Source organism: Cannabis sativa, chromosome X, assembly GCF_029168945.1.
Source record: "Cannabis sativa cultivar Pink pepper isolate KNU-18-1 chromosome X, ASM2916894v1, whole genome shotgun sequence".
NCBI classification, from domain to species: domain Eukaryota; kingdom Viridiplantae; phylum Streptophyta; class Magnoliopsida; order Rosales; family Cannabaceae; genus Cannabis; species Cannabis sativa.
Window position 1 is genome coordinate 50,099,567 of NC_083610.1, and position 15,634 is coordinate 50,115,200.

Below are 15,634 nucleotides of genomic sequence, written 5' to 3' on the forward strand. Positions count from 1 at the left end.
CTGCATTGATCTCCTCGATACTGTAGGGAGCGTCTGACTTAAACTGTAAAAGAAAAAGATAAAAAAAAAAAATTAATTATTACATTAAAAGTATTCATAATATCATTCAAAATAAGGTTATTTGTCAAGTTGAGAAATGCAATATTTTGAGTATCGACATGGATCAAAATTGTTATCAAGGGTTCACTACACATAATAAAAATTAATGTTAGTTCAACTCACTAATCGATCTATTCGTAAGTGCTTATATACATATAATAATATGAGAAAGTAAAGTGCCACGAATATTTATGTGTACTATTAGATCAATAAAAATGGAACAAAACAACATCCATTTTAAGAAAAAAAAAAAAAGAAAAGGAAAAAAACAAGAAAGATGTATGTATATTTCTAAAGAATAAAAGCTAAATTGACTAATTCTATATACATGTGTACGGTGGTATGTACTTGGACATGTAAATGTGAATGTGATCTGTTCTTTGATCCAATCAATCACCAAACCTCTGCACGTGATACTCAGGTGATAAAATATTTCACCAACACCCATGGTGACTAATGACTATACAATTATAAAAATATAATTAGAAAAGGGTGAGGAAGGAGTCATATTTGAATACTCAAGTAATTATGACCACCTTACTCACATATTGCTTTTTTATTCCTTGACACGAAGCTTCTTCCCACGATTTATATTCCTCTCTCACTCATATATAAAGCCTCAAACTAACCCTTACTACACTCCACTTCTCTCTCTTCACCAAACTCAGAAGAGAAAGAGAGAAAGAATACAAGAACTTAAAAATTATATTGTTGGAGAAGAAAGAAACTCACAGTTTCATTGTCAAATTAACTATCCTTTTCATTGAAAAAAATCAGCTAAGGTCAAACAAAAACACAGATAAATCAAATCTTAAAACACTACTACAAAATACACTTTTGGTGTCAGTTTTAAACTGATACTTATACTTTTAGTGTCGGTTCATAAAACCGACACCTATTCTACAGTGACAAAAAGTCAATTATTGGTGTCAGTTCTAAAACGATACCATTGAATATTGGTCTCGTTTTATAACCGATACTTAAAGTATACATTTATGTTTTTTCTTTTAGTGTCGGTTTTAAACCGACATCATAGAGTTTTGGTCTCATTTTATAACCGACACTTAAAAGGTTCTTTAGTGTCGGCTATAAAATAACACCAAAAAACTTATTTATGATTTTTTAGTATTTTTCAGATTTTTTAGTGTCGATTTTAAAACGACACAATATTATTAGTAGGGTGAAAATTACTATTATTTGTCAAATTCCCCATCTTAATTGTAAGATTTCAAAATTAAGACAAAATATCAACAAAAATTAAATACTAAAATACTTATACTATAAACTTATCAACTTCACAAAGTACTTATATTGAAATCAGTTAGTATAACAAAGTACTATGTTTATACTAGAAATAATAGTATGTCCTACACAAAAAAAGTTCCAAAGCTTCAATGTTGCGTTGGTTTACTGAGCTCGAACTGAATGAATTCTGCCCATTCATCTCGAAGTATATTGATTTCATCGGGTGTGTACGAGGTGTCAAGGTTATACTATAAAAGAAAGAGAAGAATTATTTAAGTTATAGTAAAACCTCTATTTAAGAATACTCTATTCAAGAATAACCTCTAATTTGTTATAAAAAAATCAAGTCCCGATTTGGGCCAGTTATAAATAAGAATAACCTGAAAATTGTAATTAGTTATACATTTTCTAAGTCCCGTATTAACAAAGTATACCTCTAATAAAATATATACATGTATTTTGTAAATTTATTCATGTAAATTAATAATTTTATTTTAAATTATAATACATGTATGAAATTATATTTACTCTAAAATATTTCTATTATGATATAGTATTAATGATTATATATTGTTATTATTGTTACATTGATATTTTTTATTTTTTTTATTTTTTTTAGTAATTTAGTTATAACCTTCCAATTAGAATATAATTTACTTAGTCCCAAGTGTATTCTTGGATAGAAGTTTTACTGTAATTATAAATTAATGAAAAGTACTTAAAATAACAAGTTACCAAATAATTGTATATACCTTAGTGCCTAAGTGACGTGTTGAATTTGGCACAGTCATGAGCTCTTGAATAAATTAGTAGAATGCAAGAATAATAAATTAGGTGTGAAATAATGAGATATTTAGTCTCCTATATTTGTAGGTTTACATAGTGAGTCATATCGTGGTTGAGAGACAATGTTACATTATTAAATGGGATGGACCAGACAGATATAATAACCCATATTTATGTAGTGAGAAAGCATGGCCTATTAGTAGCAGAAAGCAAAATGCCATATTTGCATATACCTTGAAACCAGCTGAAGCACTAGTGAGAAGCTAACTAGAAAGAAGCATTATTGAGAAACTAGAGAAGGGCAGCTTATATATATGTATATATATTTATATATATATATATATATATATATATCAGATGAAAAGAACAACTAGGATAGCCGATCACTCAATATCAATAACGATTGTAAGTTATTAAACCAAGATCAATTCTAATGTGCATATGTCACACCAAAAGAGAAAAAAAAAAGAAAAACACATGCAGCTACCATATGACAAATCTCTTAGCTTCATAATCAAAATGATATGATCAATGTCCAACTTAACATCATTACCAAATTGAGTTTTATAAGCATTTTGGAAATCTTCGGTATATAGATAACTAGAAACAGGGAAAGGAAATTTGAGAAATGGACTTTAAAAACAGAGAGCATAACAACCAACCAATACAAATATTCCTCATTCTAGTAAATGAAATGAAAACTGAGAAACAACTCCAAACTCCCAGTACAAAGTAACAATCATTAAGAGATAAGTTTAATGCATTATGCACCAACTTTTGACAATATGAGGACAAATATGCAAAACTCTTGAAAAGATTCGTGCGCATACAAAGAACAAATATACATACATTTCTAAAAGGGCTAAAATCTTCAAGATTGTTTGGTTTAAGATCTTCAAGATTCTTTTGATAACCAAAGAATCAACTTGGTTCTTGAATTGGATTATTGTTTATACACCTTATAGAATCTATTTTGGTAGCTAGCTTGTACTACTACAGTAGACCAATTACACTGGGGAACGTCAATTAGACCACTATATATGATATTCTTTTTATTTATATATCGAATTCCCATTCATCTTATCTTATTATTATTTTTTTTCAAAAACAATTAAAAACTAAATCAGTACTTGCATCATGTATAAACATTGTTTAACAACCTTTTCTTTATGTAATACAAGAGTCTCCACTTGTAACTTAGGGTGGTTTTGTTGATAATCTTTTTTCTCTAATATTTCAAATATTTTCTTTTAATATATTTTTTTTGAATATGAAAAATCTCAAACTCAGAAAAATCAAAGGAATTCCATACTATGAAAAATTTCAAACTCAGAAAAATCAGCATAGATAAGTTGGGAACAAATGCTAACCTCTTCGTAGCTAGAACGACTTTACGGATAGAGATGCTTCGTGGTCGTCATCATGGTCGGAGAGGGAACAAATCGGGGTTGGGCAATGCTGACTCCGATGCCTCGAGGTTGGACGACGCCTCCGACGAGATGAGAATGAGATTGGGGGCTGAGGGGTTTCGTGTATGGTGGGTTGGCTCGTGTATAAGGGGCTGCTGGGTTTTTTTAGAGCACTCACAACAAGTGAGGTATAATAGCTAAAAGGTAAAATAAAATAGCTAAGAGTTTAAAATTGAGCTCCATCAAATGCTTTAAACTCTTAGTTATTGTACATATTTCCAAACTCCAAAAAATTCTTCTCTACATATAGCTCAATGAATAGTGAAGAGGTAAACATATTTTATATTTTTTCTTTCTATTTTTTGTTTCTTTAATTAATTTTTTATGCTTTTTTTTATTCATTTGTGTATTGTTTTTTTAATTTTTATTAATATAATATATGTGAAGATATAATATTTAAATAATATAGAGAAAAATATAAAGAAACTGATGTATGGTGTAATGTAAATGTAAGGTAAAGCTCTATCCTGGTTCAACTAACTTTCTTTCTCTCTTCTTTCTTCTAGAGGAATTGAGTCGTTCTTTTCGGTTTAAGAACTAAAAATAAATAGGCTTTCTCTTCAATTTCAATTGAATCAAAAAAAAACCAATCCGAACTCAAATGCGAATTGACGTTTTGTTCAAACAATATCAAAATTAAGATTTGATTGTAGTGTCGTAAGAAAAAAAAGAATTGGGGAAGAAGAATAAATCTTTTTTTATTGAACGTATTTGTTCATTGAATGAAGTTTTAGTGAGGTATTTTAAAGAATAGAATAGATAAACTGTTGAGAGTGCTCTTAGGGCTGGTGGGTTTTGTTTATGTCAAGAGGAAAAAAAAAAGAGAAATCAGGCGCCAGATGAAAATAAGAGAGAGGCGGGATTTTATTTGGTTAGTTTCATTTTGGTATATTATACTCTTTTGGTTTCAATTTATAACTGAGACTTAAGGGGTTTTTAAACTTTTAAGTCTCAATTATTAACTAACACCATAGAGGCATTTGGTTTTTTTTTTTTAAAACTCTTTTAGTGTCAGTTTAGGCTTTAGTCTCGGTTAACTAACTGACACCATTGCTTTTTTTAAATGTCAGTTATAAACCGACACCCTACTCTATGGTGTCAATTTTTTAAATTAAATGATTCTGGAACTGACACCAAAAGTGTCTTTTGTAGTAGTGAAAATTTAAAAATTAATCCCATTAATTAATTATAAATGAAAAAAAGAAAAAACTCATTTAAGAAATTAGAGGATACGTTTTAGGCTTCATTCCATTCCTTAATAATACACCTACCTCACAATTTCCAATTAACTACATAATATATATGAGCATGCATTCCAGGCTCTCTAATTCTCATTACTCTAATCTCAAACTACTCTCTTAACTATTCTCTCGCTCTATACACTCTATGACTATGCATACTATAAGCTCACTCAATTTTTTATTTCTCTTTCTATTTCTCAAAACAACTCTCTCCCTATATACATATACACACATTATATATATGTATATGTATTTATACACGCTTTTATTTCGTTTCCAGCCAACAGCCAGTAGTACTACGGAGATCATTAGCACAGCCAGGAGTAAAGTATGATAAGAAACAAATGTCTGTGATAAGGATTTCAGAGTAAATAATAATGTAATCGAATGGTCCATGATCATGTTTCATCTATATCTTAATTAATGGTGAATTAATATATGTGTGGTAGTTGATCCACATCTCCCCTCCCACACAACAAATGAAACCAAAATCTAAGCGTATCCATCTAAGCTTCAATATCCAGTTACATTTTCTTACTCAAAACAATGACTGAAGCTGTAATGTCATTCTGCATCACCAAGCCACCTATTCATACCTCTACTTATGTCCAAAGTGCTACTAAGTTAGACCTCAACTCAAGTTCTAGATTGGTAAACATAACCTAATTCATACTTCATAGTTTTTTTATTTGCTCTCTCTATTTTGGTCAACTTTCACTATCAAGTAAAATTTTACTTTTTCTTCCAGCTTAAGCAGTGTTCATCATGCTCTGGTTTTTTTCACTCAAACCAGGTTAAAGTGAATTAAGTTACATGCATATCAATATAAAAGTAAAGTCAATCTTCCAGGCTCAAATTAACAAAAGGCAATACCAATAAAAGTTTTAATATCATTTAACTTGCAGAAAATAAATAGCTTCTTCACCATAAAGATGACATGAGACATAATTCAGCATTTAGAAACCACTCTCAAAATTATAAAATGGGGATTCTTTTAAAACATTAAGACAACCTGTCAGTCACATTAGCAAAAAATCTATATTCATATTAAACTGACCGCCTAGCCAAAAATCCATGTTCCATTAATCATTTATTAAGAAAAAAAAAATAGAACAGATCAAAATCTTCAACCAATGACAAAACAAAAAGAAGTAAGAAAAACCAGTTGGAAGGAATATTTAAAAACCAGTAAAATCAACCCTAACCTAAATTTCTGCTAAATCAACTAAAAGGGCAAAACTTTTAACATAAGCTAAGAGTTTGAAATTCAATACAAATTGAAAACACAACCCTTTCAATTTTGCATTAAAAATCATCAACAAAAGCAGTTTTCAACACTTCTCAAATGAGTAAATCAATCACTTAATTTCCATATGACCTGTAAAAACTGTAAAATGTAATCTCTAATCAAACAAAAGAAAGGAGAATAGATATTAGAGAATCTGTATAAACAAAACATAAGGAAAAGAAGCAGAAAATATTATGAAAAAGAGATCTATTCCATAAATATTTCTAGTATGTACAAAGCCGTATAGGTTACAACCTCATATGGTACAAACTATAACCCTAATACTACAAAACTACTTCAATGAATGGTTAGGGGTGGGATTTTACACTACATCATCTACATAAGAATCACAAAAGCAAAAAAATTATATTGAAAAAAATGAACACACAAAATTCTGTACTGGAAATAACTTAAGCACTAAACTCAACTGAAATACTCACCAAGAATCCCTAATCTTTTATCAAAATATTTTCTTGGGCAGCTAAGAATAAGAAAAAACAATTTTGAGTACAATAATTTCTTACAAAAAGAAAAAAGTTTGATTTCTCTTCATCTTTTCTCTGTAATAATGAGAGCTTACCAATATATTATGCATATGCAAGTTCTTGAAAAATTATTCCTCTTTGCTCAAAGTCTAGAAACTTATCAAAGCTTGCACAACCTACACATAGTTTAATGGCATCTCCTGCAACATTAAATAGATAATGTATGGATGATTATACTGCTATTGGATTGAAAACGATAAAAAAAAAAATTAAAACAAACAAACAAACACTCTTTACCGAAAAAGCCTAAACACATATATAAATCAAAACACAGGAACTCACCTTTGAAAGATCGAAAACCTTTACACACTGGACGAAGAAGAGAGGAGGAGGCCCCGGGGGTTGGGTTACCGCCCGATTAAGCAGAAGACGAAGAAGAGAGGGGAGGTCGCCGGTTGGGTCACTGCCTAACTAAGAAGAGGAGTAAGAGAATGGTCAGTTTAGAAGAGGACAAAAGAGAATGGTCAGTTTCGAAGAGGATGAACTGGGTTGAAGAGAATGGCCAATTTCGCCAGAGCAATTTCGAAGGAGGAGACAAAGGTTAGGGATGTGAACAGTAAGTTATATAATTTTTGGGTTTTAGGGATTTTATTAAATTTGCGTCAGTTTCTATTTCTCACAATTATATTTGGCGTCATTTTTAAAACTTTACAAGCACAATAGTCGACTATTACCAACAGAGGCAAAATGAAAAACAAGTTTTTAAATTTTTACTTTATTTCGTCGGTTTCTTTTTTATCATCATTTAATCAAACGACGCAAATAGTATATTATTAGTGACGTTTTTAAACAGACGGGTCCAATTATTTGGACACTATTCACGTCAGTTAACGCTATGAATAGTAGCATTGATCGACGTGAATAGTGTAATTTATAGTAGTGAAATATATATATTTAAATTAATACGTTTGGGTAAATAATTAAAGGTTAATTAGGATTTTTGCCCCCTGAACTTTGACATGTACCAAATCATGCCCCCTGAACTTTTAAGGCCATTGAAAATGCCCCTGAACTATTGAGATTGTTGGATTTAAGGACTTTTTTCTAATTTTAGTACAAAAGTCTAACATGGATGAAAGTTCATGGGGCATAATTTAGTGCATGTCAAAGTTCGAAAGGCATGATTTGGTAGATATCAAAGTCTGGGGAACATGGTTTAGTACATAAACAATCATTGAAATAGTAAAATTGAATAAAATATCTCATCACCAGTATCAAAATTTATAAACAAAGTAGAGAGACCACAAATAATCACAAATCAAACGTCAAATGCATATCACACCGTCCACTAGACCCCTAGCTCTCAATACCAATCATAGAAAACGACATCCAAAACTGGATAGTCGCATCTGATATCCACCATAATGCCGGGGCTCATATTTAATTCACTCCCTGTACAGATTCTAGGTCTTTCACCTACAGATAAGTGCACACCTTATCTACCTATGATGACACAGAGACTAGGTCGTGAAACAACAATATGCACCGAACATGATCAACATGGCTCTCATCGATATAACCAAAGCAGGCAAATAATAATCATAACAAAGTACATATTCCCTTTTATTTTCTAGAAAATTTGGCAGCATAACAGCTGTATTTTAAATAAACCCAAAAATCATAACCTGCATAAATATTTGCACACAAAAATATATTTGGCACTTAGTGCCCCAGAACAGTCCAGGAAAATATGCAGATTAAGTTTTAAATTTTTCAAACAATTTGTAAATCATGAAAATTTGGAATATGTCCAATGTTCTACAACACATATAAAAATCAAGTCCAATAATCAAGTTGAGTCCCTACCTCTCCCGAGTCGTTAAACTTTTTCCCAAAAGACGATCTTAAGCTCTCAAGTCCCGAGCTCCAATTATTTTAGTCCAATCTTACATATTACTCTCACCTATACCATCAAATGGTTAAATAATTCTCATCATCGCATTCTACATTCAAAACCGAGTCCAACGACATATAATATGACTATATTTAAAATTTGGGGTTCCGAAGCCTCACCTAAGCGGTGCACATTAACAATCGGTGGCGATAAAAATCAGTGTACCAGAAACGTCGCCGAAAATAGGGGTAGTGTATATCAAAACGACCACCTAGACGAGTAGATCACACCCATGCCAACCGTTTGTCAAATCGGTACACGATGTCATCGAAAAGTCGCCGGAAAGGGGTGGAGCTACAAAAATGTCACCGGAAAAAGTAGCGAATCGGGAAAAATGGTTTAGTGTAGGTTGTTCTCCTCGACGAGCTGAGTTTAGTGGTGAAAACGTATCGTCAAACGGACGCCGGAGGTGACTGGAAAATTCGTTCAAAGTTTGAAACCCCAAACTTTGACTTGCGATCCCGAGCTAACGGCGGCGAGAGAAGCGACGCCGCTTGGGGGGTGAGGTCGCTGGCACTTGAGCTTCCGATTTGTCCGGCGCGTGGGGCTGGTCGGAGGCCGGAGGTGTGTCGCCGGAGAGTGGTGGTTATGGTGGTTTGTGGGTTATCTTTTTTTTGTATTTTGAAGAGAGAGAAGAAGAGAAAGATATATAGATAGAGAGAGAGAGAGAGAGAGAGAGAGAGAGAGAGAGAGAGAGAGACGATTAGGGGGGGTTTGCTACTGTTTCTTTTTGTTTTGATTCTTTTTTTTAAAATACATATATATATTATTTTTTTTTATTATATATATACACTCGGTTTGACTCGGTCAAACCGAGTCTTCACATTCTTCCCCCCTTAGAGAAATTTCGTCCCGAAATTTTAAAGTACAACCTCAAGTTGAAAATTAAACAAGTGAGGATACTTCACATACATCTCGGACTCTATCTCCCAAGTAGCCTCGTCTTCCCTGTGGTTTTTCCATAAGACCTTGACTACTGGAATCTCTCTGTTCCTTAACACTTTTAGCTCTCTCACCAAGATTTTGACAGGTTCTTCTTCATAAGTCACATCTTCCTGAAGAGGGATAGCCTCATACTCAATAACATGTGACGGATCTAGAGTATACTTCCTTAACATAGACACATGGAACACATTATGAACATGTCCCAATTGTCCTGGTAAGTTTAATCGGTAAGCGACCTCCCCAATCCTCTCGATAACCTCAAAAGGTCCAATACACCTCGGGGCTAGCTTACCCTTCACCCCAAATCTCGTTACACCACGCATAGGAGTAACTTTCAAGAAGACATAATTACCAACATCAAACTCAACTTCCCGTCGATGGAGATCGGCATAGCTTTTCTGACGACTTTGAACAACCTTAAGTCTTTCTTGGATTCCCTTAATCTTTTTCAGTGGTACTAGTGATAATCTAGGGTCCAATAGTGACATGCTCATCTGGTTCTGCCCAACACAATGGCGATCTGGATGGTCTCCCATATAAGGCCTCATAAGGAGCCATGCCTATACTGGCTTGGTAGCTGTTGTTGTATGTGAATTCCACCAGTGACAAGTGTTCTCCCCAACTACCTCCAAAATCTAAAACACAAGAGCGAAGCATGTCTTCCAAAGTCTGAATGGTCCTCTCAGACTGTCCATCTGTCTGTGGATGATGGGTAGTACTCAAGTGAAGTTCAGTCCCTAAGGCTTGTTGCAAGGCCTTCTAAAACCTTGATGTAAATCGAGGATCTCTATCAGAAACAATGCTTGAAGGAACTCCATGTAGTCGAACTATATTGTCTACATAAAGTCGAGCTAGCTTGGTAAGCTTGTAATCCTTCTTGATTGGAATAAAATGAGCAGACTTAGTCAAACGATCAACAATCACCCAAACAACGTCATGCTTCAAAGGTGTCAATGGAAACCCAGTAACAAAGTCCATTGTAATCTTGTCCCACTTCCATTCTGGTATAGGCAAAGGTTGAAGTAAACCTGAGGGTCTCTGATGCTCAGCCTTTACTTGCTGACAAACTATACACTTAGCTACAAAGCTGGCCACATCTCTTTTCATACCTTCCCACCAATATTGTCTCCTTAAATCTTGGTACATCTTTGTACTTCGAGGATGTACATCAAATTTGGATCTATGGGCCTCAACCAAAATGTTCTCCCTAAGATCAGGGATATCTGCAACAACTAGTCTTCCCATATGGTATAGATACCCTTCAGTGTTAACTGTCCACCCATCTAGTTGCTCACCATCTTGGATTCGGTTCCAAATAAATCTTAGTTTTTCATCTTGCCACTGACGTTGCTTAACTTGTTGAAGTAGCACTAGTGTAGCCACTATGTTAGACATTCAAGCTACTCCTTCCCCTTCATAGTATTGCAAGTCATAATCACCCATTGTTATTGTCCTTTTCCAGTCCTCAAGAGCCAAACATGCCAAAGTACCATGAGACTTTCTACTAAGTGCATCAGCTACTACATTAGCTTTCCCGGGGTGATACTACAAAGTGAAATCATAGTCCTCTATATACTCAACCCATCTTCTTTGCCTCAAGTTCAAGCCCCTTTGAGTAAAAAGATACTTTAAGCTCTTATGATCTGAGTATAACTCAAACTTCACGCCATATAAATAACATCTCCAAATTTTTAAGACAAAGATGACCGCAGCAAGTTCTAGGTCATGTGTAGGGTAATTCTTCTCATGTGGTTTCAATTTTCGAGAAGCATAGGCAACCACCTAGCCATTTTGCATGAGGACACCTCCTAACCCAGTACTTGAAGCATCAGTGAATACCACATATGGTTCCTCACTATTAGGAACAGTGAGAACAGGCGCCGAAGTTAATCTTTCCTTCAATTCTCTAAAAGCTTTTTCACAACTATCATCCCATATAAACTTTACTTCTTTTCTTGTTAACTTTGTCAAAGGCATAGCAATTCGAGAGAAATTCTCTACAAAGCGACGATAGTAGCCTGCCAACCCAAGAAAACTTCGAACTTCAGTGACATTCTTTGGTCTTTCCCACTGTAGAATAGAGTCTATCTTTGCAGGATCAACGGTGATACCATCTTGTGAAATTACATGGCCCAAGAACTTGACTTCAGTCATTCAAAATTCACACTTCTCTTTCTTAGCGTATAATTGATGATCTCTCAATGTCTGTAATATTGTTGTCAAATGTTCAGCATGATCCTCACGTGTCTTAGAATACACCAAGATATCATCAATGAATACCACCACAAACTTATCCAAGAAAGGTCTAAAGACTCTATTCATAAGATCCATAAATGCAGCAGGTGCATTCGTTAACCCAAATGGCATTACCAAAAACTCAAAGTGTCCATAACGTGTCCTGAAAGCAGTCTTAGGGATATCTTCTTCCCTAATCCTCAATTGATGGTAGCCTGACCTCAAATCAATCTTTGAAAAGAACTTTGAACCACCAAGTTGATCAAATAATTCATCAATCCTCGGTAGAGGATATTTGTTTTTAATTGTCATCTGATTCAGCTTTCTATAGTCGACACAAAATCGCAAAGTCCCATCAGCTTTCTTGGCAAACAAGACTGGAGCTCCCCATGGAGAAGTACTATGTCTGATGTAACCCTTATCCATTAACTCCCCTAATTGTTTCTTCAATTCAGCCAACTCTGCAGGTGCCATGCGATAAGGCGCAATAGAAACTGGTTGAGCTCTGGAAATCAAATCAATGCAAAACTCGATCTCCCTATCAGGTGGTAACCCTGGTAAATCCTCTGGAAACACATCCGGAAAACCACTAACCACTGACATCCAAGGGAACTGGTCTAAATCCTTAGACTCATCATCGATCGCAAACAGATTACCATAACACTCTAAGTTTCTCTTTCCACCTAAACATGCCCTTAAGATAGGATTTTGTCTCACTGCACTCATGTTGGCTCGATAAACAATGAAACCACCACTAGGGGTTAAAAGAGTCACTCTTTTACGTGAACAATCCACAATAGCTTCGTATTTAGACAACCAATCCATACCAAGAATTACATCAAATTGCCCAATAGGCAACACTAATAAGTTTCCAAACAACTTCTTTCCCTCGAACACAATACAAACTGACCTACATAAGGTGGATACCTCACCGTGTCCCCCCATAGGTACACTCAAATGCAATGCAGGACTAAAAGTTTCCCAACTTAAACCCAACATACTAGCAAACATCAAAGATATAAAGGAATACGATGCACCAGTATCAAATAACACATGAGCCTAAGAGTGTGAGATAAGAACCATACCATCAACAACTTCCTGGTCAGCACCGCCCTGTACATCATCAACCCCAAGAGTGTAGGCTTGAGCGGATGACTTTGCTTTTGCCTTTCCCTTTCCCTGACTAGGATAGCTTGTACTTGCACCAGACCCTCCACCTTGATTGTACCCTCTTTGACTCCCACTAGGAGCAGGAGTTTGAAAACCTTATGAGTACCCCATGTTGAACCCTAAACCTTGTGGCCTAAACTGATGTTGATACTGAGACTGCTGGCCCGATTGGGGTGTGAAGCCATAGGATGAAGACTGGGACTGGTTTGTCTTGGGTTGTCCATGAAAAGGAGTTGACTCTACATAGCTCCCTATGGGTCCTCCATGAGATGCTTGAAATCTTTATTGTCGTTGTGGGCAATCTTTCTTCTTATGACCTTGTTGACCACAACTAAAACACCCGTATGGTCCAGTACGAGTCTTTCCAGATGAACCACTACTAGTGCTACCCCCACTAAATTGTTGTCCTTAGGACCACTGTCCTTGATTCTTCTTGGTCATCTTTCGGTCATTTCCTCTTCCTATGCTTGTGTTCTTCTTCTCATTCCGTTCTACATGAGCCTCAGTTCGCAAGGCTACTGTCACACACTCAGTCAGGTTGTTAAAGGTTAAAAGGGCTATTGGACCACGTATCGCAGGCCTCAAACAACGCATGAACTGTTCAATCACCAAGGGTTGGTCAACAACACCAAGATATGCATAAGAGGATAGCTCTACAAACTTCATGTAAAATTCATTCACAGTCATATCCCCTTGTCTTAGACCATCAAATACTCCAATAAGAGCCCTCCTGTGAGATGGACTAAATATTGCTCCCTGAAAACTTCCTCAAAATCTCGCCAAGTCATTCCATCAGTTTCCATTGTCCTGGACAAGGTCTCCCACCAATCTGCTGCACCACCCTCTAACTTGGACACAACAAAAGTAACTTGATATTCCTCATGTGTTCCTATTGTGTTGAAATTTTTCTTTATCTGCCTCAACCACCGTTCAGCTACCATGGGATCTTGTCCACCCTCAAACTCATGCACTTGGATCCAATGAAAGATCTAAAAATGATGACTCTGTCGAGCGGCAGGATCCATTTGTTGAGCGGGAACTGCTCTTAAGGCTTCAAGAATAGGGAATTCAACTTGTGGAGGTTGGACATTAGCTTGAGGGGCGTCTTCTCCAACCGTTCTCCTTGTCTTCCTTCCTTTTGGAGGCATTTTCTTAGGTCTAAGAACCAAAAGCTAATCAGTTAGTGAGGATTGGATGCTAATAATATAAATATGCCTTATACATATAAATACCAAGATACTTATTACTATTATTATTTAAAATAAATCTAAACTATTTGGTGACACACTCCGAGGTAATTAAACCCGGTGCTCTGATACCATTATTCTGTCACGACCCGAGCCCTAGGTTGTGCCAGATATGTAATATCCATAACTTGGGTGGTCAAAGGTCACACTTTGACCCTTGTAGGAAGATAAAGCTTATAAATGATCCTTGTATTTATATTACAAAATACTAATTTAAAAGATATGGATTAACTCCTATATTAATAAGAAAATATTAGTAACAAAATCAAGACCACTTATTAGTATAAAAGAACAATAATATCCCCACAGTTATGTAATCACCAAATAGATAGATTATATAAGTCAATAAAATACCAAAATAATACCTAGCATCCATCATTCCTCATTTCTAACTGGTACATAGCTAATTTAACTCATCCAGACCTTCAATTTCAGCTTAAATACAAAATCAGTTTCATTAGATGGTTAAAGAGTAAAATAAGACTAAACTAATAACGACTTCCTTTCCCAACGGTACCATCCTTATCCACTAGCATCAAACTGAGTTTCTGAAATGGGAAAAAATAGGGGGTGAGCTTATAAAGCCCAGTAGGAAAACAACTAATATCAAAGGACCCTTGGTTTAAGAAAATTCATGCATGGTTAGCTTTGTACAAATAAAATATCTCATCACCGGTATCAAAATTTATAAACAAAGTAGAGAGACCACACATAATCACAAATCAAACGTCAAATGCATATCACACCGTCCACTAGATCTATTTTTTTATTATTTTTTTATTAGTATTAGCGACGGACCCCCGCCGCTAATAGTCTGCCGCTACACCCCCTATAAATACCCCATCAGCCCCATTTCCCCCATTTTCTTTTTTTCTTTTCAAATTTCAAATCCCTTTTCCCCCTTTCTCCACCACCCACAACCCGACCCCTTGGTTGCCCACGACCCCGACCCCCCCCCCGACGCCGTTGACGCACCACCACCCCGACCCCCACCCCGACGCCGTCAACGGTCCACCATCGACCACATCTTGGAGCAGTCGATCACCACCACTGGCTATTGATTCTCCATTTTTGGTAAGTGTTGTTTTTTTATTTTACATTTGATATTACATAGTTTTAGGTTTTAAATTGGTATATACAATGTGTATATAAATTTCGAATATTATATATTTTAGGTTTTAAATAATTTTAGTGTTTATAAATTTAGGTATTTATATATAAAAATCTATGTGTATATATTTGTGTATATAAAATTGGGTATATTTATATATAAAAATCTGTTTATATATTTGTGTATATAAAATTGGGTATATGAGTTTTGATTTTTTTAATTTTTTTTATCTGTGTATATATATAATAATCTCTGTGTATATATTTTTTTTATGTGTGTATATATATATATTAATCTGTGTATATATATTTTTTATGTGTGTATATATATATTAATCTGTGTGTATATATATTTTTTAT

The 15,634-nt window shown here is 34.8% G+C and overlaps 2 protein-coding genes and 1 long non-coding RNA gene across 4 annotated transcripts; all 3 read right to left on the reverse strand.

Moving 5' to 3' along the window:
• Nucleotides 1-1,458: 1,458 nt before the first annotated feature.
• On the reverse strand, nucleotides 1,459-7,123 carry LOC115697026 (uncharacterized). Of its 2 annotated transcripts, XR_009684906.1 has the most exons (3): nucleotides 6,956-7,123; nucleotides 6,709-6,813; nucleotides 1,459-1,592 (listed from the first exon to the last, which is right to left on the reverse strand). It is a non-coding gene; the product is annotated as an uncharacterized LOC115697026 (long non-coding RNA). The 2 variants fall into 2 exon arrangements; XR_009684905.1 differs by lacking the exon at nucleotides 1,459-1,592 and having other exon boundaries at nucleotides 6,319-6,813.
• Nucleotides 7,124-9,427: 2,304 nt separating this feature from the next.
• Nucleotides 9,428-10,048, reverse strand: LOC133032258 (uncharacterized). Its single transcript, XM_061106138.1, has one exon. It carries the CDS (start codon nucleotides 10,046-10,048, stop codon nucleotides 9,428-9,430), a length of 621 nt encoding a protein of 206 aa, XP_060962121.1.
• An 859-nt stretch (nucleotides 10,049-10,907) lies between these two features.
• On the reverse strand, nucleotides 10,908-11,666 carry LOC133032259 (uncharacterized mitochondrial protein AtMg00860-like). Its single transcript, XM_061106139.1, has 2 exons — nucleotides 11,352-11,666; nucleotides 10,908-11,057 (listed from the first exon to the last, which is right to left on the reverse strand). Exons 1-2 carry the CDS (start codon nucleotides 11,664-11,666, stop codon nucleotides 10,908-10,910), a joined length of 465 nt encoding a protein of 154 aa, XP_060962122.1.
• Nucleotides 11,667-15,634: the final 3,968 nt, after the last annotated feature.

Coding starts and splice junctions, on each gene's coding strand:
- LOC133032258 (XM_061106138.1), bottom strand. CDS start 10,048: ATGGGAGACCATCCAGATCGCCATTGTGTTGGGCAGAACCAGATGAGC.
- LOC133032259 (XM_061106139.1), bottom strand. CDS start 11,666: ATGACTGAAGTCAAGTTCTTGGGCCATGTAATTTCACAAGATGGTATC. Junction 11,058..11,351: donor ATAGTGAGGAACCATATGTG/GTATTCACTGAT, acceptor TTCACTTTGTAG/TATCACCCCGGGAAAGCTAA.